We start from the raw sequence: 27,375 nt of genomic DNA, 5'->3' as shown, positions 1-27,375 counted from the left end.
ATGTCGTCTGTGAAGACTGGAAGTTTGACCTCCCCTTGGCTGATTTGTATGCCTTTATTCCTTTGTGTTTTCTAATTGCTGAGGATAAGAATTCCAATACTATCTCGAGTAACAGTGGTGAGAGTGGACATCCCTGTCGTGTTCCTGACCTTAGGGGGAAAACTCTCAGTTTTTCCCTATTGAGGATGATATTAGTGGTGGGTCTTTCGTACATGGCCTTTATGATCTTGAGGTATGATCCTTCTATCCCTATTTTCTTCAGGGTTTTTATCAAGAAAAGATGCTGTATTTTGTCAAATGCTTTCTCTGCATCTACTGAGAGGATCATGTGGTTCTTGTCCTTTCTTTTATTGATATGATGTACCACATTGATTGTTTTGAGGATATGGAACCAGCCCTGCATCCCGGGTGTAAATCCCACTTGGTTATGGTGAATAGTTTTTTTAATGTACTGTTGGATTCAGTTGGCTACTATCTTTTTGAGGATTTTTGCATCCATGTTCATCAGGGAAATTGTCTATAGTTCTCCTTTTTAGTAGGGTCTTTGTCTGGTTTTGGAGTCAAGGTAACACTGGCTTCATAGAAAGAGTTTGGAAGTTTTCCTTCCATTTCTATTTTTTGGAACAGCTTCAAGAGAATAGGTGCTAAGAGACTCTTAAAAACTGAGAACAATCTGAGGGTTGATGGGGGGTTGGAGGGAGGGGAGGGTGGGTGATGGGCATTGAGGAGGGCACCTGTTGTGAGGAGCATTGGGTGTTGTATGGAAACCAATTTGACAATAAATTTCATCTTAAAAAAAAAGATAGAGAATAGGAGCTAACGCTTCTGTAAATGTTTGGTAGAATTCCCCTGTAAAGCCATCCAGCCCTGGACTCTTGTTTTTTGGGAGATTTTTGATTACCAATTTGATTTCTTTACTGGTTATGGGTCTGTTAAAATTTTCTATTTATTCCTGTTCCAGTTTTTATTTATTTTTTATTTTTTTTAATGTTTTATTTATTTTTGAGACAGAGACACACAGAGCGTGAGCAGGGAAGGGGCAGAGAGAGAGCGAGACACAGAATCTGAAGCAGGCTCCAAGCTCCGAGCTGTCAGCACAGAGCCTGACGTGGGGCTCACACTCACAAACCGCGAGATCATGACCTGAGCCAAAGTCGGACGCTTAACTGACTGAGCCACCCAGGCGCCCCCCAGTTTTTATTTATTTTTTTAATTTTATTTATTTGGGCCCTTTCCTTTTCTTTTTGATCACACTGGCTAGTGGTTTATCAATTTTGTTAATTCTTTCAAAGAACCAGCTCCTGGTTTCATTGATCTGTTCTACTGCTTTTTTGGCTTCGATATCATTGATTTCTGCTCTAATCTTTATTATTTCCTGTCTTCTGCTGCTTTGGGGTTTTATTTGTTGTTCTTTTTCCATCTCTTTGAGGTGTAAGATTAGGTTGTGTATCTGAAATCTTTCTTCCTTCCTTAGGAGGGCCTGCATTGCTATATAATTTCCTCTTATGACCACCTTTGCTATATCCCAGAAGTTTGGGGCTGTGGTGTTAAATATCCAGTAGTGGAATTATTGGGTCATATGGTAATTTTTTGAAAATCTTCCATAGTTTTCCACGGTAGCTGTACCAATTTACATTCCCACCAATAGTGCACAAGGATTCCTTTTTCTCCACATCCTTGCCAACACTGGGGTATAATATTCTAAATATGTTTCTTAAGTCCATGTAGTCTAAGATTGTTCAGTGTCACTGTTTCTTCTTGATTTTCCATCTGGATATTCTATCTATTATTGACAGTGGGGTATTGAAGTCTCCTACTATTGTTGTATCATTGTCTGTTTCTCTTTTCTGTTCTGTCAGTGTCTGCTTCTTATAGTTAGATGTTTTGGTGCTGGATGCATATATTTTTATAATTGCTATATCTTCCTGGTGAATTGACCCTTGTATCATTATACAACTTCTTCTTTGTTTCTTGTGACATTTCTTGACTTAAAGTTTATTTTCTGTGATGTTAGTATAACCACCCCTGATCTTTTTTGGTTACCATCTTTATGGAATATCTTTTTCTATCCCTTCACTTTCAGCCTATATGTGTCCTTCAGTCTAAAGTGAGTCTCTTGTATACAGCATATAGTTGGATCTTGTATTTTTATCCATTCATCCCCTCTATGTTTTTTTTTATTGAATAATTTGATCTGTGTACGTTTAAAGTAATTATTGACAGCAAAGGACTTACTAATGCTATTTTTGAAATTTTTTTCTGTCTTGTAGGGTTCCCTTCTTCCTTAACCTTTTGCATTTACAAATAGCTCTTACAGTTCATTTCAACCTTGAGAATTAAAACTCATTTCCTATAAATCATCAGTAGCAGAAGGAGCATGCAGGGTGCAAAAATATGCCCATCTAAATATTATATACCGGAAGCATCAAAGCATCTGCACCTTTGCCTCAAGGATCTTCCTAACTTAATGGCATCCTAGTGCTGATATCTGTATCTTAGAAAGGGGTTTCAGAATAAGTTGCTCTGATTTTATTTGAAGTGATATTGGAAGTATTTACATATAAAACTAATGCCCAAAGCAAACTGATTATTAAGTATTCCATTTTTATCGAGAGAGGAAAAAAAAAACTAATAGAGAAATAGAGTGTACACACACACACACACACACACACACACACACACAATTTTGTTTTATATGCCCCATGGTTGTTTGGCTTTATCAGAGCTCTCTTTCCTCTCTTTCTCGCTCTCTCTCTCTCTTTCTATGTGTGTGTGTGTATGAAAGCATATTATGGTGTTAGCTTTATTATTTCTATTATGTATTTATTTCAATTCTATTTATTATCTAAGTTTCTCACTTGGTATAAACAACAAGTTTTGATTTTATAATGACAGAATAAAAAGAATGATAAAAAATAGGCTACAAGGAAGAAATTTTTCTAAATGTTTATTTATTTTGAGAGAGTGTGCAAGGGGAGGGACAAAGAGAGAGGGAGAGAGAGAATCCCAAGCAGGCTCTAGGCTTAGCACAGAGCCCGGCACAAGGCTCAGTCTCACAACTGGGAGATCACGACCTGAGCTGATATCAAGAATTGAACAGTTAATCAACTGAGCCACCCAGGTGCCCCAAAGGAAGAAATTTTTTAAATCCCGAAGGAAACTTGATTGTACATTGCAGCACAGTTTCAAATGCCTTACTAAGTAGTACCTCTTGATAAAGATACTTTCCAGACATATTTCAACTTGATATGAGCCCAAAATGATAGAGAAATACAAGGAACTGCCAAGAGTATGTGTTTGATCTATGGTGGGCTGATGCAGTGGAAAAGGTAGATACCCTTCCTCAGTTCCTGATTTATTTCTTACATGACAGATACACCTATGGGAAACCTGTCCCAGGACTTGCAACTGTGAGCCTGTGCAGAAAATTACTTCATCATTCTAATTGTCAAAAGAACGAGTTCTGTGAGAAATTCAGTCAACAGGTTAGTCTACAATGTTCTCGCTAGGGACTATCATTGTTGACAATAGCCACCCTGTTTTACTAACTAGAAAGAAGACATCGGAGCAAGCTTATCCCAATATATTCCCCACCAAAAAAAAAAAGAAAGAATTTCTATTCTTAGTCAATAAAATTCTCATTTTGATGACTAACCCTTAGAGAGCAGATGTGAATATTAAAGGCCAACTAACATGTTTAACCCAAAGAAATTGTCTTGGCATCAGAAAGAAAATGATAAATTTAGTCTTCATCAGTATGGTCTTAATCAGTATGGGACTGATCAATTTTTTTTTTCCTCTCTCAGCTTGACAGCAATGGCTGCATCACCCAACAAATAAACACAAATGTACTCCAGATTAAAAATATGGGTTTTGAAATGAAACTTAAAGTGGAAGCCAAGATCAGAGAAGAGGGAACAGGTGTGAACTCCAAATTAATGTGGGGAGTGAAACCATAAGCATTGGTTTGTTTTCCATAACAAAACAAATGGCCATAAAGAAGGTGGAAGGACATGAATTTTAGGACTAAAGTAACTTCCAAGAATACTTACTCTTCTCTACATATTTTTAGACATAGTACTTACTGGAAACGGGACCAGTGAAATCACAAATACTGTAACCAGACTCAGGTTCGTGAAAGTGGATTCACACTTTAGACGAGGAATCCCCTTCTTTGGACAGGTAGAGTATATTGCAATTCACAAATAATGAAGTATCTAGTTGTACCTACCTTCAGGGCATGATGATGTAGCCTACATCTAGTTAGCGATATCAATTAGACCCAAAACATGAAACCAAGAAAAAGGACCTTCCTTTGTAAATATCACCAATAAAATGTACAAACACATACGACAGTATTTTGAGAATCGGAGGTATTATTTCTTTTGAGAACATGTAGCTAATGAAGATTCTTAATGTGATATGAAGTAGTGATTATGTCAAACCTTCTCTACCAACTGTCTTACAATAAATATATTTCTGCCATTATCCAGCCAGCTTCAGAATTTTTTTTTTTAATTTTTTTTTCAATGTTTATTTATTTTTGGGACAGAGAGAGACAGAGCATGACTGGGGGAGGGGGCAGAGAGAGAGGGAGACACAGAATCGGAAACAGGCTCCAGGCTCTGAGTCATCAGCCCAGAGCCTGACGCGGGGCTCGAACTCGCGGACCGCGAGATCGTGACCTGGCTGAAGTCGGACGCTTAACTGACTGCGCCACCCAGGCGCCCAGCTTCAGAATTTTAAGAGAATTTCTCACAAATCATTCTCAATTATGGCTGCGAGTATCCTCCTTTATATCCATCGTTCTATTTAGAAGCAAGTGGATAAGTGGTTTTATTTTTAGGCATAGGACCTGTAATAGCATATATTTCATGGCCATTATTATTAAATTATTCTCATGCCTAAGGTATACATTTTAATTTTAAGAAATAATTTTACCCTTTTTATAGTTATTTATAATTATTCACCCATTTTATAATAATGTATTTAAAATAACTTATAATTCTTCTCAAAAAGAAACACTTTTTGTGGGGCTGCTTATGGGGTTTGTCTGCAGAGACGAAAAGGACATGAGGATCCAAAAACAGAGTAAAAAGGTGAAAGAAATGAGGATACAAGTGGAAAAAAATTTGATTTTGTAGTAAATTATGGAAGGGTTGTTTTAGAGGTTTGCTTTTGCTTTTTTCGTTTAGTTATGGCAGCAAAGGAATTTGTTCCCATGAGTTCTGTCTTCTCTGAGTATTATCCATATAACTTATCAAGTACTTTTCTTCTCTAGGTGCTTCTGGTGGATGGGAAAGGTGTACCCATCCCCAATAAACTTATCTTTATCTCTGCAAGTGAAGCCAATTATCTTCACAATGCAACTACCAATGAACAGGGTCTTGTACAGTTTTCCATCAATACCACTAACATCTTGGCCAACAAAATTTCTGTTGTGGTAAGTATGAAAGAAAAAAAAAAAAAACAGAGGACAAAGAGACACCTCGGTGACCATTATTTATTCAAACACGAGGAAGCATACATTGTATTTAAGAGATAGAAATGAGAAGCTGTCCAACTTAGGGATAAACTTGGGAATTAAAATTTTCATTTAAAATAACAAAGACAGGGGCGCCTGGGTGGCTCAGTCGGTTAAGCGTCCGACTTCAGCTCAGGTCACGATCTCGTGGTCCGTGAGTTCAAGCCCCGCGTCGGGCTCTGGGCTGACGGCTCAGAGCCTGGAGCCTGCTTCCGATTCTGTGTCTCCCTCTCTCTCTGCCCCTCCCCCGTTCATGCTCTGTCTCTCTCTGTCTCAAAAATAAATAAACATTAAAAAAATATTTAAAAAAATAAAATAACAAAGACATTAGAAGAGATACTATAGAAGTGTCTGATCATTTCATTCACATTATCTTTAAAATTTTATGTATCATGCAAAAAAAAAAAATGCATATAGGATTTGGTCCTGAACAATATCAGTTCCTCAATAGGTGAGTAATTCATGTAATTTGTTTTCTGTTGTTTTTCTCTATGTCTACTCAAATAACTTTAAGAGTGATTGGAACCCCCACACATTCTTCGTATATATTGCCTAATGATGAGGATCAAAAGATTTCTGTAACTAAAAAGACTTTGCTCTTGTAATCTCAAGCAAAGAAGTGGTAAAAAGATAATGATTTATTGATTCCAGGTTAGATAAATAGCATTGAAATTATTTCCATTTCCCAATGTTGACATGTTAATTCAATTTAAAATATGGAATGATGCTTACTGTTTTCTATGTGATAGATACCTGCTCTTCCTTAGGATTGAAAGGATGAATAGAGTGTCCCTATATTTGAAACTCTACAATCATAGTTACAATTATTAGTATGATATATTTCAGGGCAATCATAAAAAAATAGGAACTTTATCATGATAGCAAATACAAAGGTCCACAAAATACACCTAGTAAATTCAGAAAAAGAAAGGATGTGTACTCATAAAATAGCTAAGGAGCAACCACTGGGGGGGCAATAAATAGAATTATCTCCTAGACAACATTTTCAAGGTGTAAAGGTCCAAAAACTACAAGGGCTTAAAAATCCAAAGTCATAGTAATGATAAGAAGCATAGATGATAATTGGCTGGGATTATTTACAAACAACTTTGAAGCCCTTACAGTTATAAAATATTACATTAATATATACAACATAATTTCAATGAAACCAGTTTACAAGGCACTTCTCTTATCTAAAGATTTCCTTTTATGCTTGTTAAGACTACTTGCCATTCTCACTGGGACGTCATTGTTCCTCCGGCCTTGCGCTACAGAAGAGAAGATAAATCAATGACGATTTGGCAAATTCAGGGCAAAGGAGATTAATTTCTAAATATTTCCTTTTAGTCTCTGCAATTTGAGAGGCCGGTAATTTGTTTATTCGGTGGTGAACAGGGATGAGGATGATGCACAGTATATGTTAGAAGGGAAGACACAAAATTTTAACTGTTCATTTTGGTGGGAAGCTAAAGTGAAGAACTATCGAAACAATAATCTTTGTTTTTCTGTTTTATCAGGCCTTCCACGAGCAAACTAGCTTTTGTTTTAACTATGTATGGTTAAGAGAAGAACACCAGGGTGCTCAGCACCTTGCGAGGCACGCTTTCTCCTTCAGCGGGAATTATGTTCACCTGGAGCCTGTGGCCGGTACCCTGCCCTGTGGCCAAACTCAGATTATCAAGGCATACTATACACTCAATGGGCAGGCCCTTGGGGACCCAAAAGAGCTCATTTTCTATTACCTGGTAAGAATAAGGCTACAAAATATATTTGGAGTTCATCGGTAGACGAAAGTGGTTAAAAAGCCGGGAATGTAAGAATTGCCTGTGCACCGCCATCTTGCTTTCTTACCCATGTTCCCCTTGATTCTTTGATTTTCAGGCCGTTGATTCTCTCTGGCAGAGATTCAAGGACAGAAAGCAGGTCTTGTGGGGGGTAAGATGTTGAGAAGTGTGTTAGGCTCAAAAGGTTGTTTTCGTGTTGGTTTTTCATTTCAGTTCATGGCTAAGGGAAACATCATCAGATCAGGAACGCATGCTGTGCCTATAGAGCCGGGAGACAGTGAGTATCTTCAAATCCGTTCCCCGCCCCCCATCTCCTTCCCAACACATCCAGCTTTACACTTCAGTGACAGTTCACAAATGGGGAAATTATTCTCATTATCCCTCGTAACCAGGACACCAAAGAAAATATAGATTCTCCTTATGACTCTAGCATTTTTTTACTCAACACAGTCAACGGATAAATGTGATTGCCTACTATGTGTCAGGCATTCTGCTTGAGTCACACTTTTTTTCTCCCAGTCTGTCTCTCCCAGCTGACACTTCAATTCCAAAATTCAGAAAATCGAAGCTTCCTTCTGTTTTTTAACCCTAACAATAAACGTGTATTGGCCATCTTTAACCTTAGTATTGCAGAGGAGAGAGTTAGGTATCATGGAGAATGAGGAGGAAATGGTGATAGATTTTTTTTTTCCCCTGCTGTGCCAGAACTCTGGGCTAGGCTCTCTTGTCTCTGGGAAGGCTCGCTCCCTTCAGCACTTAATGAGGATGCATACAGTGCCGCCAGCATGAACTTGGGAACCTCACACGTGAATCTGAGTGCACTTCATTAATAAGTCGTGGGAAAGGAAACCAGGATTATTTTCCATTCTAATTAAATCATGTCAAGATTTAAATCACCGAGAAAAGAGCCCATGAGCATGCTCGTAATTAACTAAAATTAAGGCAAATATTTCACCAAACTCCACTGCACCCCAGAGCTAAACGTAACGATGCTTGAAATTATGATTTTCTTAATAGTTTCCTCCCCTATCAGGCTGGAAAAATAAGACATCAATTATATTTTTATTTTTCCATATTGAAACAATATTGGAGAAGGTTTAATTTAAACGCAGTTACTAATTAGCACTCTCACTAATTAAAAATTATCTGGGGGGCACCTGGGTGGCTCAGTCAGTTAAACGAGGGACTCGTGACTTCAGTTCAGGTAGTGATCTCACGGTTTGTGAGATCAAGCCCCTCCCCCCCATCGGGTTCTGAGCTAACAGGCTACTTGGGGTTCTCTCTCTCTCCCTCTCTCTCTGCCCCTTCTTTGCTCACACTCTTTCTCTCAAAATAAATAAACATTTTTTTTCGGGGCGCCTGGGTGGCGCAGTCGGTTAAGCGTCCGACTTCAGCCAGGTCACGATCTCGCGGTCCGTGAGTTCGAGCCCCGCGTCAGGCTCTGGGCTGATGGCTCAGAGCCTGGAGCCTGTTTCCGATTCTGTGTCTCCCTCTCTCTCTGCCCCTCCCCCGTTCATGCTCTGTCTCTCTCTGTCCCAAAAATAAAAATAAACGTTGAAAAAAAAATTAAAAAAAATAAATAAATAAACATTTTTTTAAAAATTGAATTAAACATTAAAGAGTGCTGCCAGCTTTGAATATCATTTATCCCAATATTTATATAGGGATACTTTGATGTACAGAATGGACCCCACGGTGTGTATTATTTGCCTTCCATGCATCTTGTTGCCTGCTTTTCTATTTTCTATGTTCTAAGACTGCAATGTGTAACCATTTATAGAAATAGATGATTGCCTGAAAACATTATGTGCTGATCTGATTTTTTTCCTTTCTTGACATTTTAATTCGTGCATCATTCAGAAAAGGAAGACTCTCTACGTAGTAGTATAAGGAAGAGTTTATTAATTATTTACTCCATGAAGGTATCACAAAAATGTAATGAAATTAATTCCGCCAATAATTGAAAGGAATTTCTTTATATAACCAAGTGAATTCACAAGTATTTATAATAGCGCTATTTTAACCACACATTGTTATGTTATTAATTATCAATTTGTTCTTCATAAAGATACTGCAAATCCTTGACTCTAGCAGATAAAAGAACCAACTTTGTTCAGAGTTTGTCTAAATTCAACCTTTTTCATTGCTTACATTTAACTTACTCATATCATTCTTTTCTTATACTATTCTGCAGTTTTGATATCAAGGTGCAAATTACTAATTTCAGAACAATGTCTGAGTCTCTTTTAAGTGCAGAATTCAGATGTTCAGTGACCAAGCCTTCACAAAATTCATTACTTAAAGGTTACCTTCTTTCCAGTATTCCCTGGGGGGAAAAAATCTGCCATAATTTCTTTTTCTGTTTTTGTGATACTTCAACCTACTCTTACCTACCATGGTTCACTCCAGACACAGCAATACAAGGGTTGAAATCACCCTCTTTTCACAGCAAAACTTTCCTTTTTAGGGATCTAAGTTAAAACTTGATCCCTCCAATGAGACAATGATACGAATGCCATGACACTGCCTCGGCCATTCCAAAGGACTGAGGGAGGGGGGAAGTGAGTGGTCAAATGGACATTGCATTTCAGATTTCCAACATGAGAAAGTTCTGGAGATTTGTTTCACAACAAAGTGAATATCCTTAATACGACTGAACTGTACACTTTAAAATGGTTTAACATCGTTGGGGAGCCTGGGTGGCTCAGTCTGTTGAGCGTCTGACTTCTGCTCAGGTCATGATCTCGCAGTTCATGAGTTCGAGCCCCATGTTGGGCTCTGTGCTGACAGCTCAGAGCCTGGAGCCTGCCTCAGATTCTGTGTCTCCCTCTCTCTCTGCCCCTCCCCCGCTCGCACTCTGTCTCTCTCTCAAAAATAAACATTAAAAAAAATTTTTTTAAGAAAATAAAATGGTTAACATGGTGAATTTTATGTTATGTGTGTTTTTTTACCACCATAAAGAAGACATGTATTTGGAAAAAAAGTAAGCCCTCTGATTATATCTTACAAATTATAACTCTGAGAATCACCTCTGGCCTGAAATGGTTTCTAAAAGGAATGGTTTCCATTCATCATGTAAATATATGATATAGATACTCATATATAACATATATAATAAATTGCTTATTGTAAAGTTTTTAAAAATTTTTTGAATGTTTATTTACTTATTTAGGGAGAGAGAGAGAGAAAGAGAGAGTGCAAGCAGGGGAGGGGCAGAGAGGGAGGGAGACAGAATCCCAAACAATCTCCATGCTGTCGGCACAGGGTGACGTGGGACCCAATCTCGCCAACTGTGAGATCGTGACGTGAGCTGAAATCAAGAGTCAGACACTTAACCGACGGAGCCACCCTGGCATCTCCCTTATTGTATCATTTTTGATTGAGCCCAGCAGCCTTTATGAAATATTCTTTGTACACATATATATGTAGAAAAACGTAGAGCTACCCTAACTTAAGTCGCTTCCAGCCCTAGTTAAGTGGAAAATCAGACACAGACATGAGTGTAAGGGACTTTCACTTATTCCACAGTTGACCGTTGTAAAGGGGAAAAACAGCCTGTTAATTTCACCAAATAATTAGAATGGCGTTAAAGAGACTACGCCATTGAAGGAGTAGGCACAGGTCTAAACTGGGTAAGATCTAACACTAGTGCTCTGACCCATGACCGTCTTGTCTCATTCTCTCCACGTCCCAGGGACAGGCAACTTTTCCTTATCCTTCCCTGTGGAGTCGGACGTTGCTCCCATCGTCCGATTGTTCATCTTTACTATTTTACCGGGCGGAGAAGCTATTGGAGATTCCGAGAGTTTTGAGGTCGAAAACTGTCTAGCCAACAAGGTGAGTGTCTTCGGCATGAAGTGACAACACCAAGAAATGGAACTATAGGCATCCTCCGTTTGCCTCAGAGAAAACTGAGCCCAGAAAATGAAATTAAGTTGCACACAGGATCCCAGCCAGTTAATGGCAGAGCGAAACCTCCGGGCACCTAGTACAATAATTTGTCAATTACGCCAAAATGCTACCAAATTTGCTACCGAATTACTACCACATAGCTAAAACATAGTCCAACCTTGTGTCCGTGGCGCCCTGTCCACTGATTCAATTGCATGAGGTATGTAACATGCTAAGATTCCAAAGATCCAAAGACCTTAAGGACAGACACAAATACCTAGAACCGCCTTATAATGGGTCAGAGGTAAAGACGGGCCTCTAAGTATCAAACAAGCTACGTATCCCTTATGAGCTACCAGTTGTCCCTTTAGGAAAAGACTGAGCCATTGAAGGAACCTTTTCAACAGCAAAGGGAACTTGGGAAAATAGGTTCCTGACTTTAATGGAAAGATGACTCGGGAAATGTGGGTGACGGCAGGGTCCCAAAGGTCGAGGAAGCGCTGACTGACTTTTCCCTCTGCTCTCACAGGTGGACTTGAGCTTCCGTCCAGCACAGAGTCTCCCGGCCTCACATGTGCACCTGCGAGTCTCAGCTTCTCCTCAGTCCCTCTGCACCCTCCGCGCCGTGGACCAAAGCGTGCCGCTGGCGAGGCCCGAAGCTGAGCTGTCCCCGGCCTCGGTGAGCTCCCATCAGCCTCGTGGGTCAGGAAGGGCCGCGTAAGGGACCACAGGAGGGTTGGGGGTGGGGGGAGGAGAAGCCCCTCTTAAGAGTAAACTATGATGGGGCGCCCGGGTGGCTCAGTCGTTTAAGCGTCCGACTTCAGCTCAGGTCAGGTTTACGTGTTCGAGCCCCGCGTCGGGCTCTGTGCTGACGGCTCAGAGCCTGGATGGAGCCGGCTTCGGATTCTGTGTCTCCCTCTCTCTTTCTGCCCCTCCCCGCTCGTGCTCTGTCTCTCTCTCTTTCAAAAATCAATAAAAACATTAAAAAAAAATAAAAATAAATAAATAAACCATTTTTGGTCAATGCAGTAAGTAAGCTTTTTAGACAAAATTGATATTTGCAAGCCTAAGCCGTGTACCTCCCGGCAGATCTATTTATCTCTCTAGAGTGCTTCCGATCTGTGAAAATGGTAATAAGTGATTCGTAAGTTATTTTCAATTCAGAAAAAAAGTGACCTACTCCAGCTTTGTCAGCAAGGATGAGCCCCAGACTAACTAAAATTTTAAGTTCCTTCTTTTTTTTTCCCTAGAAGTGTATTAATTAATAGTGGTGATATTGGGGGTATCACATTGGTTTTGATTGCTATCATTGTCCTCGTCATCATTATCACCAGCTTGCAGGCCCACTATGTGCTAGGTCTGTTTTAGGAGCTGGGGAAATCGCAGTAAACAATCACAGTCTTTGTCCCTTACAGAGGTGTCGTTTTAGAGGGACGATAATAAGAAATTGCATGTGGCTCCAAAAAATAAAAAGGAAAAAAATGGTCAGTAATTAGCATCAGGTGAAAATACTTTCAAACATGCGGTTTTTGAAAACTATCAGAAGTAGAGGGAAATTCAGAAACCGCTTTTCTAACCTATTTAAAACCAGATTACTGGGGGCGCCTGGGTGGCTCAGGCAGTTGAGCATCCAACTTTGGCTCAGGTCATGATCTCATGGTTCCTGAGTTCGAGCCCCGCGTCGGGCTCTGTGCTCACAGCTCAGAGCCTGGAGCCTGCTTCGGATTCTGTGTCCCCGCTCTCTCTCTGCCCTTCCCTTACTTGCAATCTGTCTCTCTCTCTCAAAATAAATTAACATTAAAAAAATAAAAAAATAAAAACACTAGATTACTCATCTTTCGAAAATGCTCAGCATGATGCAATAAAAATGACATGTTACTGGAATTTGATCATTGTCAAAAAGTTATCACTGGTGAATTTAATAACCTTAATTGCCTTATGCATGAATGTTTAAGTAGATTAATTCATTAACTTGCCTACCTGGGATTTATTATTATTTGGCAATACTGGAGGATAAATCAGTAATATTGAAGTTTCTTTTGGTTTTGTTCTAGTTTCTCTTCTCAAAATTCATTTGTAGGTATTAAATTTTAAAACTGTGGGATAACTATATCAAGAATCACTGTCTTGTTTCTAATCATCAAAATTAACATTCTTCGGAAAAAAGGGTATCATAAAAATTTTTTTCAACCTTAGCCTTGTATTAACAGGTCAAAATATCTCCTCATAGCATCATAATTATTATAGAAAAAGACAGATTTCTCTTACTACAGTTTTCTATTTGAATTAGAAGATGGCATGATGAAGTTAACCTGAAAAAAAGGGACTTATTCTCTCTAGGTGCCTTCTTTGGAGAAATGCCTTTTTTTTTTTTTCTTTTTTACACTCTGTATTTGTGTAGTCCATTCTGAGCTATTTTTCAGCTCAGCTTGTATTGAACAAGTTTAGTCTACTTTTCAATATTTTTGTGTTTATCCTATTTTGTTTAGTTCTATAAATTTAATAGTTGATTCAACTGCATAACACAGCTTTCAACATTATAGAGATAAAAAAAGGAGTATGAACATAACTGGAGACTTGGGCTCTTACAGTTGTCTTTACGTCACTTGCTTGGACAATAACCTGGAAAATATTCGTTCATCCAAAACAGATGAAGCATGCTCACTTATGCGACCATTTGGTTCTCCTACTCAAGAACAAAGTAAATAGGTAAAGAAGTTTAGAGAGTGTTTGTGGTTAGTTATCAAGTGCTTCATAATAATGCTCCCCCAATGTGTTGGCGTTAAACAATAAACATGTATTGTCATTCGCACTTTCTGTGGATTAGGAATCCAGAAGGGACTTATCTGGGCTAAGCGACTGGCTTGTGATCGCACCTGTTCGTCAACATGGCAACATGTTACTAGGGCTTGGCTGAGGTTGGAAGTCTACTTCCAAGATGTGTTGCTCATACAGTTGTTCCTCACCACACTGACTGAGTGTCCTTGGGGTTACCTGAGTGTCCTCAGCACATGGCAGGTGACTTCCTCTAAAGCAAGTGATCCAAGAGAGAGCCCCTAAGTCTGCAATATATTTTATAACATGGCCTTGGCATTTACACACTATCGCTTCCACAAAATGTTATTAGTTATAAGGACCCCTGGGTGGCTCAGTCGCTTAAGCCTCCGACTTCGGCTCAGGTCATGATCTCGTGGTTTACGGGTTCAAGCCCCGCGTCAGGCTCTGTGCTGACAGCTCGGAGCCGGGAGCCTGCCTCGGATTCGGTGTCTCCCTCTCTCCCTGCCTCTCCCCCCTCACGCTCTGTCACTCTCTCTCCTTCAAAAATAAATAACATCAAAAAAAATTTTTTTAAATGTTATTAGTTATAGATGTCAGCCCTATTCATTACGGGAGGAACTACACAAGAACACAAATACCAGGAGGTAGAGATTACTGGGGGCAATTTTGGAGGCTGTGTTCACAGTTTGCCCTCTGACTCCCAATGACCTATTACCTTCCCACATGTAAAATACACTCACTTTCCTCCTATGACCCTAGAAGTCTCATTCCCAAATTAGGCCCAGGTACAGTTGATGTTCCTCGGGCGTTGTTCCTCAAGTACAATTCCTCTAGCTATGAAGACCTTGACCTAGCACGTACTTAAGGTATTTACCTCCACACATTCAGCATACAATGGTGGAACTGACATACTGATACTCCTGTTCAAAAGGGGAAACAAAGGCCCAGAGGAGGTATTGGTCCGTGGCAGTTCTGAGATCCACCAAAGGCTGAAAGCCCTTTGATTAGGACTCACTCTTACTCCAGCCTAGGAAATAAATATCCAAGCCCCTTGGCTCCACCCTACGGATTCTTGGTTCTTTCATTTAAGTCATCCTTCTTCAAAAAAAGAAAAAAAAAAAGGTGGCCTGAGCTTGCAATTGTGTAGACATTGTTCTGTGGAATATCAGTGATATTCACCTATGTACCTATGTGGTTTTTCTATCCAAGAACAAAGCCATATAGAAATAGAAGCTTAACAGATTGCAGTAATTCCTACCTAAATTAGCGTATTTTTTTCTTTTCTTTTTTTTACAGTTCATTTATTTATTTTTGAGAGGGAGAGAGAATCCCAAGCAGGCTCCATGGTGTCAGCACAGAGCCCCACGCAGGGTTCAAACTCATGAACCGTGAGACCATGATCTGAGCTGAAATCAAGAGTCAGGCACTTAACTGACTGAGCCACTCAGGTGCCCCTAAATTTGTCAGGTGATTAACTATTCATCAAACACAGAGACAGTTTAGATCTTTCTTTATTTGGTCTAGTTTTACCTCTAAACACTAGAATGAATTTTTCATTAATCCTTGGTAATTTAAGTTGTACAATCCTTGGAAACATCTTCCCAGGTAGGTTTTATGTCAATAGAACCACAAAAATAAATAAATTACAAAAATAAAACACTGATAAAAATAAACAAACAAAAATTTTAACTTCTCTCTAAGGTACTCAAGAAAGGACTGATGGTGATTATTATCACATTTCTCTCAGTTCAATGGCTATTTCAAAAGAAACACAGGTAAGAGCTCTGTCTTTGATCTCCCCTCTGTTCCAGGTATATAATCTGCTAACGATGAAGGATCTTACTGGTTTCCCTGACAAACTGGACCAGCAGGAAGAAGAACATACAAGTTGTAGCAATCCTTATATCATTCTTGAAGGAGCCATCTACATTCCCCTAGCAAGTTATGATGAAGAAGATATGTATGACTTCCTAAAGGTAAAATCCTTATTACCTGTTAATGTACTGGCTTATGAACATTTTTATGTTAGTAAAACTATATATATATAGTCATATATATATATATATATAGTTTTATATATATTTACATACACATTTATATATTTATATGTATATTTATTTATAAATATAAATATATAATATACATATATATATACACATATATATAATTTAGAAATATATAGTTTTAGAAAATGTTTAGCCTAACAGTTGATAAGTCAGAGACAGGGCTAGATCCAACCTCTGCCATTTCATTGAAATATTTTTGTTATATTTAATTTGCAAAAGGCCATAAATTATGAAATCTTGATAAGCCATAAAGTATTATAATTTTACCACTCTTTTATTGAGTCTGTGTATCCCTAGGGAATTAATCTAACATTAAGGCTATCGGGGTTACATAGGGAAATTTCTAAGGAAAATATATTTCATGGATTCTAATCAAGTTTACAGACCTATTGAGTCACCATTTTTACAGGGTATGGGATTAAAGGTGTTCACCAACTCTAAAATCCGAAAACCACGGTCGTGTTCAGTGATCCAACCACCTGGAGGAGCGGAAAGGCAAGGAATGTATGGAGGTAAATAGCAAGTTGCTTTCAATTTTGTATAGCATCCAACAATATTAATTTGCCAAGAAAAAATGTAAAACGAGATAGATCATGTGGTCTTATCTCCATTTGATACATAGAGAAACTAAGATTCAGATGTTTCTTGCTGAGATCATTTAGCTGGTAAATGGCACAGACAGAACTGACCAGTTTGTTAAAGATCAGCCCGATATTTTATTTTATTTTATTTATCTTATTTATTTTGAGAGAGAGAGAGAGAGCACAAGCAGGGGAGGGGCAGAGGGAGAAAGAGAGAGAGAGAGAGACAGAGAGAGAGAGAGAGAGAGAGAGAGAGAGAATCTTAAGCAGGCTCCACTCTCATCATGGAGCCCGATGCAGGGGTCGATCTCTTGACCATGAGATCATGATCTGAGCTGAAATCAAGAGTCAGCCACATGGGGCGCCTGGGTGGCGCAGTCGGTTAAGCGTCCGACTTCAGCCAGGTCACGATCTTGCGGTCCGGGAGTTCGAGCCCCGCGTCGGGCTCTGGGCTGATGGCTCAGAGCCTGGAGCCTGTTTCCGATTCTGTGTCTCCCTCTCTCTCTGCCCCTCCCCCGTTCATGCTCTGTCTCTCTCTGTCCCAAAAATAAATAAACGTTGAAAAAAAAAAATTTAAAAAAAAAAAAAAGAGTCAGCCACTTAACCGACTGAACCACCCTGGAGCCCCTACATGAATCAGATATTTCAGGGCACAAAATCAGATGAAACACAAGATTCTACTATACTATAAGAAAGGAAAATGTTTACCATGTAAGGAGAGAATAATTCTAATTACGGAATCAGGAGACATTTTTAGAGATGCTATATCTTAAAGAATAGAAAGGAAGAGAACAGGCCTTGCTGGTGAAAAGAAACAATGCAAAGATGGCAGAAATATCTCCTAATCCAAAGCCAAAAGAAAACGAAATAAAACATCAAAGGAAGCGGCCTCTTTCTACACCCTTCACTTTCCCCTTAAAATACATGTTTTAATCCCCAGATCTGTTTATACTTACAGCCCATTAACCAATCCTTTTTCCTCTCTCTGTCTCCCATGATTCTGTCTTTTCTTCCAAAATATTCTTGATGTGTATTGTTAATGAAGATTCACATCTTCTGAGTTTTGTATTTACGAATCAGAGGTTTTATGTGTCCAGTGAACATGACAGATGGCTTTAGTGAGATATAACTGATATAGAACATTAAATAATTTTAAGGAATACAATGTGTTTATCTGATGCACTTATATATTACAAAATGATTATCACTATGGCATTAATTAAAATTTCTGTCACCTCAAAATTTCCATTTCTTCTTTGTTTTCTTTTAAATTTTTATTTTCATTCCACTTAGCTAACATACATTGTTATACTAGTTTCAGGTGTAGAATTTAGTGATTCAACACTTCCGTACATCACCCTGTGCTCATCATAACAAGTGCACCCGTCAGTCCCCAACACCTATTTAACCCATTGCTTTTCCCCCCTCTTCCCTGGTGACCATCAGTTTGTTCTCTATAATTAAGAGTCTGTTTCTTGGTTTCTCTCCCTCTCCCTTATTTTTTTTCCCTTTGCTTGTTTGTTTTCTTAAGTTCCACACATGAGAGAAATCGTATGATATTTATCTGTTTCTGACTGCCTTAGGAGTACTACTCATCCATTAAAAAAAAAAAAAAATGAAATCTTGCCATTTGCAACAACATGGATGGAGCCAGAGAATATAATGCTAAGTGAAATAAGCCAGTCCATTTCTTTTTTCTGGTTCTCAGCACTTTTCAAATGGAAAAACTGAACCCAGAAAGGTTAAGTAACTGAAGCCGTTAGGATGCCACGGCCAGTAAGAGATGAGATGGAGATTCAGATCTGGCTGTTTGACTCCAGATCCTTGTTTTCTAACCTCTACACTATTCTGTCTCTCAAAGGCTTTAAGGTGAGAGCTTGCCTGGAATGTTCTAAGGGTAAGGAAACCAGCAAGGTTGGAACAGAGTGAACAAAGTAAGTGCGGTTGGAAAGAGAGATCAGCGGAATAATTGAGGCCAAATTGTATAGGGCTTTGCAGATCACTGTAAGAATTTGACTTTTTACTCTGCATGAGATGGAAAGATTTTCAGAAGTGGAGAGTGACGTGATCTAATATGTTTCTTATAAGGATCACACTAGATACTGAATTTAGAAGAAAATTAAGTTTTCAGTTTTTATGCTTTTTTTGTTTGAAAGTAGTAAAGGTCAAAAATGAATACAAGAATTACAAAGCTAAATTGAGTGGCCCTTTCACAGCCATGAACAGAATATCCGGTTGAAAGTATTTTGTGATCAGCAGTGAAATAGAACGTAAGTGAACGTGTCCAGGGATCAACACATTTCGATGAAGTCAGATGGGAAAAAGAAGCAGAATAATAATAATAACGACAACAATAACATTTTGTCTTGGGAAATGAATCTAAAGGCATTTAAAGTAGAGTGTATGCGTTGTGACAGAGGAAGAATAGAATTTTAACATACACACTGTGAAAGGATCCGTAGAGAGTTGAAGTTGACCTTGAGAATGAGACAATAAGGAAGGTACAGTCATCATCCAATACATGGAGTTAAAATAACACATTAAGCCGTGGTTTGTTAACTGGAATAGCTGGAGAAGTTGAAGGGTCTTTGGCATCTGTAGCAGAAAAGAGAAAATAGCTTATTTAAATTTTTTTTTCAACGTTTTTTATTTATTTTTGGGACAGAGAGAGACAGAGCATGAACGGGGGAGGGGCAGAGAGAGAGGGAGACACAGAATCGCAAACAGGCTCCAGGCTCTGAGCCATCAGCCCAGAGCCTGACGCGGGGCTCGAACTCACGGACCGCCAGATCGTGACCTGGCTGAAGTCGGACGCTTAACCGACTGCACCACCCAGGCGCCCCGAAAATAGCTTATTTAGATGCATCATCCATTTAGATAAATTTAAGTACCAATAACAGATTTACGTATTCAACATAAGAGTAAAAACAGAGACAATAGAGCAACATCAGGGAGAAATCAAAGTCAGAGACAGAGATGGCTACCACGTGGAAGGACCTCTAGGAAAGAAGTTGTATGATATTAATTAAAGAAATTACTGTGGATGCTTTTTTTTTTTTGAGAGAGAGAGATATCAAGGAAAATACCTGGAAATGTTTTTTTTTTAATTTATTTTTTTAATTTTTTTAAAGCCTTTTTTTTTATTTTTTGTAATCTTTATTTATTTTTGAGAGAGAGACAGAGTACAAGGGGGGAAGGAACAGAGAGAAAGGGAGACACAGAATCCGAAGCAGGCTCCAGGCTCTGAGCTGTCAGCACAGAGCCCGTCGCGGGGCTCAGACTCACAAGCGGTGAGATCATGACCTGAGCCGAAGTCGGACGCTCAACTGACAGAGCCACCCAGGTGCCCCATGTTTTGTTTTGTTTTTTAATAAATATTATTTCACAAGGCAATTCTGAAATATCACCTGGGGTGCTTGCATGGAGAGCCTAAGCCAAACTCAATTTATAAGCGTGACCTCAGGCACAACAAGGATCGGAAAGCTTTCACGTTTAGTTCTCTGTCCCCTCACTTTGGTAAATAATTTCTCTGTCTCCGTCGTAGCAAATGGAACCTCTTTCTATGGCATCTTGAATTTTTCATTTCTCCTTCCCAAGACATAAAGAGAAGAAAATCTAATGCTCTAGCCTTCTTATCAAGAGAACAATGAGTTTACAAGCTTCATTATAGTGCAAAGAATTGATGTTATTAAATTCTATTCACCCATTGGTAACTCAAACAATTGAACACATGTTGCCCGAAGAGAGTTTTGCATTTTCTGCTCAGTCCTTCTTATGGAGGAAACAATACTCTGTGACCTTGAAAACCCTAACTATATCTCTCACAAACTATAAACGCATGTCCAAGTTCTCTTGCTCCACGAGCCTCCACTCATACAAAATTATGCTATCTCTAGGGTACGGGGAATTTCTACCTTTAACAGAGACTCCTGTCTGCTCAAAAAATGAGGGCTCAACAGGTTATTTCCAAAGTTCTACAACTCTTAGGAGACCATCTGAGCAGGAAAAGTGAAAACTTGATCTAACTCTCACGCATGCACCATGAATGGATGTTTTTTCTTTAACTAGATTGTAATTTTCCTTTATTTTATTAGTGGGAATGGCAGCGAGTCCATACAGTCCTCAATTTGACGCATATAATATAATGCCCATAAATAATCCAGAGCCAGTCTCTGAAATGGTACGGACTTATTTCCCTGAGACCTGGATCTGGGAGTTGGTGGCCGTGGAGTAAGTAATTTCACTCTCCTCCATTTGCTGTGGGTGAGCCAGTGAGAATCCTCCGGCATTTTCAACTCTAAGATAACCTTTCTGAGAAATTCTAAATCATCATCTTAACCTCTCATCCTTTCGGGATAGGTCTAAGAACATGCTTTTATTATAGAGGTTTTATTATAGAGGTTTCAAATATAATATAAAAATATATTTTACTATATAGGTAAAATTTTCTCAGAGATGAGCAGTTCTGAAATAACTGTTCCTGAGACCGCCAGAAACGAGACATGGGTGCTAAAAATATCCAAATGCTAGACTGCCTAATGCTATGGGGGGAGCCTTCCGTAAACAAGATTGGAACGCGCGCATAAACAAATCAGGCTACGTAAATGTAATGGTCTGTTTGTTAGATCGTGATTCTTAAATATGCTTGTTTATGGGATTGTACAACAGTGAGGGACATCTATGGACCAAACTGAACCACATGAAAGTATTTTTCTTTTAAGGTACAGACATGTTGATAAGGGAAAGAGGCACCGTTGAGTACCTTCTATTTTCCCAACTCAGTTTCCCGATACTCATGTGGACATATTGATTCTCACTTGAGAAAGGATGTTTCACCTGCTTACTTTCTGTTCTTCACATTTCTATCCTCCCCAGCGCATCAGGTGTGGCTGAAGTGGGAGTAACAGTCCCTGACACCATCACGGAATGGAAGGCAGGGGCCCTCTGTCTGTCCAATGACACTGGGCTTGGTCTCTCGCTTCCCGCCTCCCTCCGCGCCTTCCAGCCCTTCTTTGTGGAGCTCACAATGCCCTACTCTGTGATCCGCGGAGAGACCTTCACGCTCAAGGCCACTGTCCTAAACTACCTTCCCAAATGCATCCGGGTAAGGAAAATGAGGGTGAATTGAAAGGGGGAATAGAATCAAAGACTTCTTCGGTCGGTCAGCTCCCGATTCCGTTCCCAAGACTGTGGATAACACTGGGAATTCTGCCCTAGAACTGCAAATAGATAGTGCTGAGCAGGGCAGGACCTGATCAGGAAGATAACACAATGACGTTTGGGCTACAGGTACAGGATCTCCAAACCACATACTTTTAAAAAGAAAATTGCCCGCATCTGGCCGAATCCCTTAACACAGGATAGGCTTTTTGCCAGGAAAATTCTTGATGCTGACAGAAAAAAAGTCCGTTTTCTTAATTCCATGAGTGTCATCCTTCAAGTTCTTATCTCTAAACTCCCACAATGTGCTTGTAACTTCTACAGCATGTATTTCTTTGTAAATTTCGTCACGGTTTTGTATATAGATTATCCCCTTTGTAACACAATATCCTCAAGGTCCGGAAGCTCTTAATTTGCTCTGTCTTGTATATAGTAGACAGGTGATATTTGTTGAGGGAAGTGGGAAGAAGGGAAGAAAGAAGTCAGGAAGAAAATCTACACGGGAGGTAGGAACCAACGGGTAGAACCAGTAAGTAATGCTCCCATGGGCAATCTTCCATTGCGGTTTTCCCCTCCCCTCCACTGTTGCTATACCTGCAAATTTCTCCAGTCCACCCTAATGCAAAGGCCAGATCCTCCCAGTAAGGAATCATTCTTGCTTTGTATCACTGCCATTCTTAAACTCCTCAAAGCATGCGTGGACTTACGTGACATAATTTTTTCTCCAAGTCCCAGTCTAGTGCAGCATCTCATATGTGGTCCCAGTTCTGTGCATTCATTGTCTCTCCATATTCTGACCATTTGTTTCTATGCCTCGCTTGCAAATGATAGGTCAGTGTGCAACTGGAAGCTTCCCCAGCCTTCCTACAATCCCAGAATGAAAAGGGAGAGGAATCTCATTGCATCTGTGTAAATGAGAGGCGAACCCTGTCTTGGACGATAACTCCCAAAACACTGGGTGAGTGACGTTCCCCCAACACGTTCTCCGATCAACAAGCGTCGTAGGTATCTGGACCCTACGTACATCACATTCTCCTTTCTGCTTTCCGCAAATATAATTCCGTAAGGTTAGTTTGTCACTTCTTTTGATTTCTACCCCCAGCGGCCTCCCAGTACTCCCACTGCACCTGGGTCCCATGATCATTGTGGCTTGGGCACAGTGGACATTAGCCTTGAGGTTTTTTTCAGCTTTATTTCCCACTTCCGGCCAACAGTAAGGTTAAAAGGCAGCCCTTCAAGATGATGACAGAGCACAGAGTCATTTTCCGGGGGTAATAGCTCAGTGGTAGACCATTTGACAAGCACACATTTTCAGCTATTAGGGATGGCGTGGACTGCTCTCAAGGTGAACACGCATGTTTTTCTACGTTTTTCTGTTCCAGGGAGTGTGAACTTCTCGGTGAGTGCAGAGGCAGTGCCGTCCCTCGAGCTGTGTGGAAATGAGATTGCTGAGGTCCCCGAGATGGGGAGAAAAGACACGGTCATCAAAACCCTGTTGGTGGAGGTAGGTCGGTCCGGACCACTTTGTCATATTTTTCTGAGACCCTAACAATAATAACAATGAAAAAATATGGCCATATTCTTGAGATAATAAAGGAGAATTATACCATACTCACACAATCCCCCTGGGAAGACTAATGGAATTTCCTGTCCTAAAAGTTTACAGGAGTCGGTTAGGCACCCGACTCCTGATTTTCGTTCACGTCATGATCTCACGGCCATGGGATCAAGCCCCGTGTCAGGCTCCACCATGTGGAGCCCGCTTAAGACTCTCCTCTCTCTCTTCCTCTGCCCCTCGCCCCTGCTCACTCTCTAAAATAAAATAGAATATGAAAAAAAAGTGTTATAGTAAACTTTGCTAACTAACCTTGTTAGCTTATTGTAAATACTTTTTTCATAGATTAATTTAGAACTATTCTCTTTTCCTGATCTCTACCTCTCTTCTAAGATTCGCTTATTTCTCACCCCTTGTACCTTTGATTCTCTTTCCTTATTATCCCTCCTTTCCTCCTCTGCAGATCTCCCCGGTTTTTTGAATTGTATGGATTTATAGTAATTGGATAATAAGTGGGATGTGAAGATTGTTTAGTGTAAATTCCAGCCTGCAATGCAATGAATCTACGGTTGTCCCTCAAAAACCTGGATATTTATCCATTTTCTCCTTTTTTTTTTTTTTTTTTTTTTTCTCCAGCCTGAAGGTATTGAACAAGAAGAGACTTTCAACTTTATGATCTGTGCTTCAGGTAACAGTCAATCTTCATAGTGAGAATAACGCCTCACAGGGATATGTATGTCAAATTACAATGCAAACTCAGTTCACATTTAGCCTTTACCTCCGTAGCCCAGGGACTGATCCTGAACCAGTCAGGACATAGTAGCTTAGAGTGTCATAGTTTAGGTAGAAGGAGAGCAAAGTCATGATAAGTTTGAATGACAATAATATTCCCTAAAATAGTTGATGATGAAATATGTGGCACTTTGTACTCATCTTACTAAAAAAAAAAAAAAATGTTTTTCATGGCAAAAAGAAAACCCGTTTTACATCGGGAATTTGTCATATCACTGAGAAACACCTGTACCTTGCAAATTACATTACCACATTCGTATTAGCGCTACGTCATGTGTATATGTGTATATGACGCTTTTCTTGTCACTTGAGGAGGACCATTTTAAAATATAAACTCAGAGAACAATAAAAGCAGAGAATTGTGCCATTAAATCAAAGAACTGCACACCCTCACCAGTTCCCAGGCTTCTTTGAGAGAGCCACTATGCACGGCAACACAAAACATAGCAAAGTGAGAGGGGAAAGGACTCTGCTAGTCATATAGCACCAAGAAGAGCTGGACTATTAAAGGTGATCTCACCATAAGCCACAGTCCTTATCCCTTGGACCCCGAGTCCCTGAAGGAGACATAATAACACTGAATATAATAATAACAACCATAATAACTGCTCACGTGTATGGAGATTCGACATGTTGCAGAGGCTGTTCTAATGCACACGTGTTTCGCATGCATTCTTCCTTGAGTCGTCATACGAGCAAGTTAGACGATGAAGAGGTCAAGGAATTTGTCCAAGGTTTGTAGCTAGTAAGTGGCAGGGCTGGTACCATATCCAAGCAGGATGGCTCTGACCCCCTCCTAACCACTACATCATGTTGCGATAAGAGATGCCGTCTTTTGATATGGGTTGTCTGTTTCCAAAGGCACTGAAATATCTGAGCAGTTATCTCTGAAGCTCCCACCTGACGTGGTCAAAGAATCGGCCAGAGCCTCCTTTTCAGTTTTGGGTGAGTCAACTTGCACCCAGAAAACTTGAGACAAAAGAGCAGCCATAATACATTTGTTTGTATCTATCTATCTATCTATCTATGTTTGTGCTTGAAATCTCAACTTATTGATAGTATCTATTTCTATTGGGATTCTGGAAGTCTCACTCTCTAAATAGAACTTTTCCCTTGCCTAAATGATGGTATCTATAATTCTAAGTAGGAAAATCACTTGTCTTTAATAGTGTGAGCTACTTATGAGCTGAAATTACTCTGATACCTAATCTTTCACATTCCCCAGGTGACATATTAGGTTCTGCTATGCAAAATATACAGAATCTCCTCCAGATGCCCTATGGCTGTGGAGAACAAAACATGGCCCTATTTGCTCCGAACATCTATGTTTTGAACTATCTGAGTGAAACCCAACAGTTGACCGCAGAGATCAAGTCCAAGGCCCTCGGCTATCTTATCAGTGGTGAGACAAAGACGCGTTTACTTTGTTACTCTAAGGAGATTTTTCCCGATTAAACTTGAATCATATTACCAGATATTAAGCTAATGATGGTGATTTGGGGGGAAATGACAACTTTCCCAACATTTGATAGGATGTTGTGTTGTGACATATCCATATCACCATGACAGATCCTATGCACAAGAGACCGTACAATGTCTGGGGCTTCTGACCAACCTGCACGTATGGGTGGCTTGCCTTTCTATAATATTTCTTGAACTAATTGAACCTTTCATTCCAGGTTACCAGAGACAGCTGAACTACAAACACCAAGATGGTTCCTACAGCCCCTTTGGACAGCAATATGGCAGGAGCCAGGGCAACACTTGGTAAGAGAAGAAAATCTGAGTCTCAACGATGAGCTCACAGCATGTACATATATTAGCCTATTTAATTCTTACAACTACCCTGTGAAGTGAGAGCCGCTTCATTTTACAGAGGAGGAAATGCTATACAACATGGATAAATAAATGTCTCTGGTATAAACGGCTCATAGGTGGCAGAAATGAGAACACTTGGAACTTGATTCTTTTTTATATCTAATATGCCAAGCGTCTTTTCTTTCTCGTGTTGCTAAGAGACCATTGTAAGTTTGTGGTTTTCCCTCTTGAGTTGTTGCTTAGCACTGAGAGACACTAGAGACAGGCAAGAAGACACTCACTGAGTGTCCTTTACTAGCTTTTACTAAATGATTCTCTCTGTCTGTCTGTCTGTCTCTCTGTTTATCCATCCGTCGTGGTCAGCCCATCCATCTATCTTCCATCTGTCCCTCCATCTATCTACCTGTCTGTCCATCCACTCATCTATTTATTTTTCTATTCATCCATCTTGAAGAAGTCTGACCACAAAGGAAAACGAGAGGAAATCAATGACCCAGGAAGTGGTGGAGAAGCTGGGCGAGGTGAAATATTTACTGAGGCAGGACATTAAAAGCAGTTCATTAGACTATGAGCTGCATAAGAGGAGGTAAGAAATCTGTGAAAAGAGCCTGGGTAGCTCAGTCGGTGAAGCATCCGACTCTGGATTTCGGCTCAGGTCAAGATCTCATGGTTTATGAGTTCAAGCCCCGCATCAGTACAGAACTGTCAGCACAAAGCCCGCTTAGAATTCTCTCTCTCCCTCTCTCTCTGCCCCTTCCCTGCTCAAGCACTCTCTCTCTCTCTCTCTGTCTCTCAAAATAAGTAAATAACTTTAAAAATGGAAATCTGTGAGAAGAAATAAATACAGAAAGTCCAGAATGTGAGAGCAAATATCTCAACTACCCAAGAACACTAGGAGACACCTGAATGTCTGAAGTGACACAGAAATGCTTTAGGAACTCAGGACCAGTTGGTAATGCATTCAACAACAGGTTGCGACGAAACAAAAAGAGTATCGTTAACAGACAAAGTCTTCAGACTCTCAGTAATAGTTCATTGACTCCTCAGGCTCACAGCCTTTGTACTGAAGACTTTTTCCCAGGCTCGAACCTACATCTTTATCGATGAAGCACACATCACCCAAGCCCTCAGCTGGCTCTCCCAAAGGCAGAAGGAAGACGGCTGTTTCAGGAGCTCTGGGTCTCTGCTCAACAATGCCATTAAGGTGAGGTGTTCTGAGTACTTATCCCGAACCTCACGATGATACACACGTGCTAACATTCCTCCAAAGGTGATGGGAGGAAAAAAGGCACAGGGGGGTTGAAAAGATGAAGTCCAGTATTTTGTGAGAGGGCATCAGGGAAGGAATGTTAAACCTGAAGATGTGAAACCTGAGAAGAAAGAAATGGTTCTTTGCATGAGGCTGTTAATTTGCTTGATAGAGACA

General features: G+C 39.9%; 1 protein-coding gene across 2 annotated transcripts in view; it reads left to right on the top strand.

Moving 5' to 3' along the window:
• The window catches only part of LOC115518305 (alpha-2-macroglobulin-like), a 130,103-nt gene that overhangs the window by 12,854 nt on the left and 89,874 nt on the right, over positions 1-27,375 (top strand). Inside the window, exons 8-26 of one of the 2 annotated variants that reach the window (XM_030321733.1) lie at positions 3,374-3,485; positions 3,807-3,921; positions 4,073-4,182; positions 5,282-5,443; positions 7,042-7,269; positions 7,522-7,585; positions 11,003-11,145; positions 11,729-11,878; positions 15,789-15,953; positions 16,453-16,555; positions 20,719-20,854; positions 21,500-21,728; positions 22,616-22,742; positions 23,167-23,288; positions 23,976-24,027; positions 24,993-25,076; positions 25,357-25,533; positions 25,811-25,898; positions 26,997-27,153. The exons of the other annotated variant lie outside the window; for it this stretch is intronic. Coding sequence (XP_030177593.1) covers positions 3,374-3,485; positions 3,807-3,921; positions 4,073-4,182; positions 5,282-5,443; positions 7,042-7,269; positions 7,522-7,585; positions 11,003-11,145; positions 11,729-11,878; positions 15,789-15,953; positions 16,453-16,555; positions 20,719-20,854; positions 21,500-21,728; positions 22,616-22,742; positions 23,167-23,288; positions 23,976-24,027; positions 24,993-25,076; positions 25,357-25,533; positions 25,811-25,898; positions 26,997-27,153 — 2,524 coding nt within the window. The remainder of the gene's footprint in view (positions 1-3,373; positions 3,486-3,806; positions 3,922-4,072; positions 4,183-5,281; positions 5,444-7,041; positions 7,270-7,521; positions 7,586-11,002; positions 11,146-11,728; positions 11,879-15,788; positions 15,954-16,452; positions 16,556-20,718; positions 20,855-21,499; positions 21,729-22,615; positions 22,743-23,166; positions 23,289-23,975; positions 24,028-24,992; positions 25,077-25,356; positions 25,534-25,810; positions 25,899-26,996; positions 27,154-27,375) is intronic. 2 annotated transcript variants of the gene reach the window in all.

This window comes from Lynx canadensis, chromosome B4 (genome assembly GCF_007474595.2).
Source record: "Lynx canadensis isolate LIC74 chromosome B4, mLynCan4.pri.v2, whole genome shotgun sequence".
Taxonomy (NCBI): Eukaryota; Metazoa; Chordata; class Mammalia; order Carnivora; family Felidae; genus Lynx; species Lynx canadensis.
The sequence above is the reverse complement of the archived record's forward strand: the minus strand, read 5'-3'. Positions and strand labels throughout refer to the sequence as shown.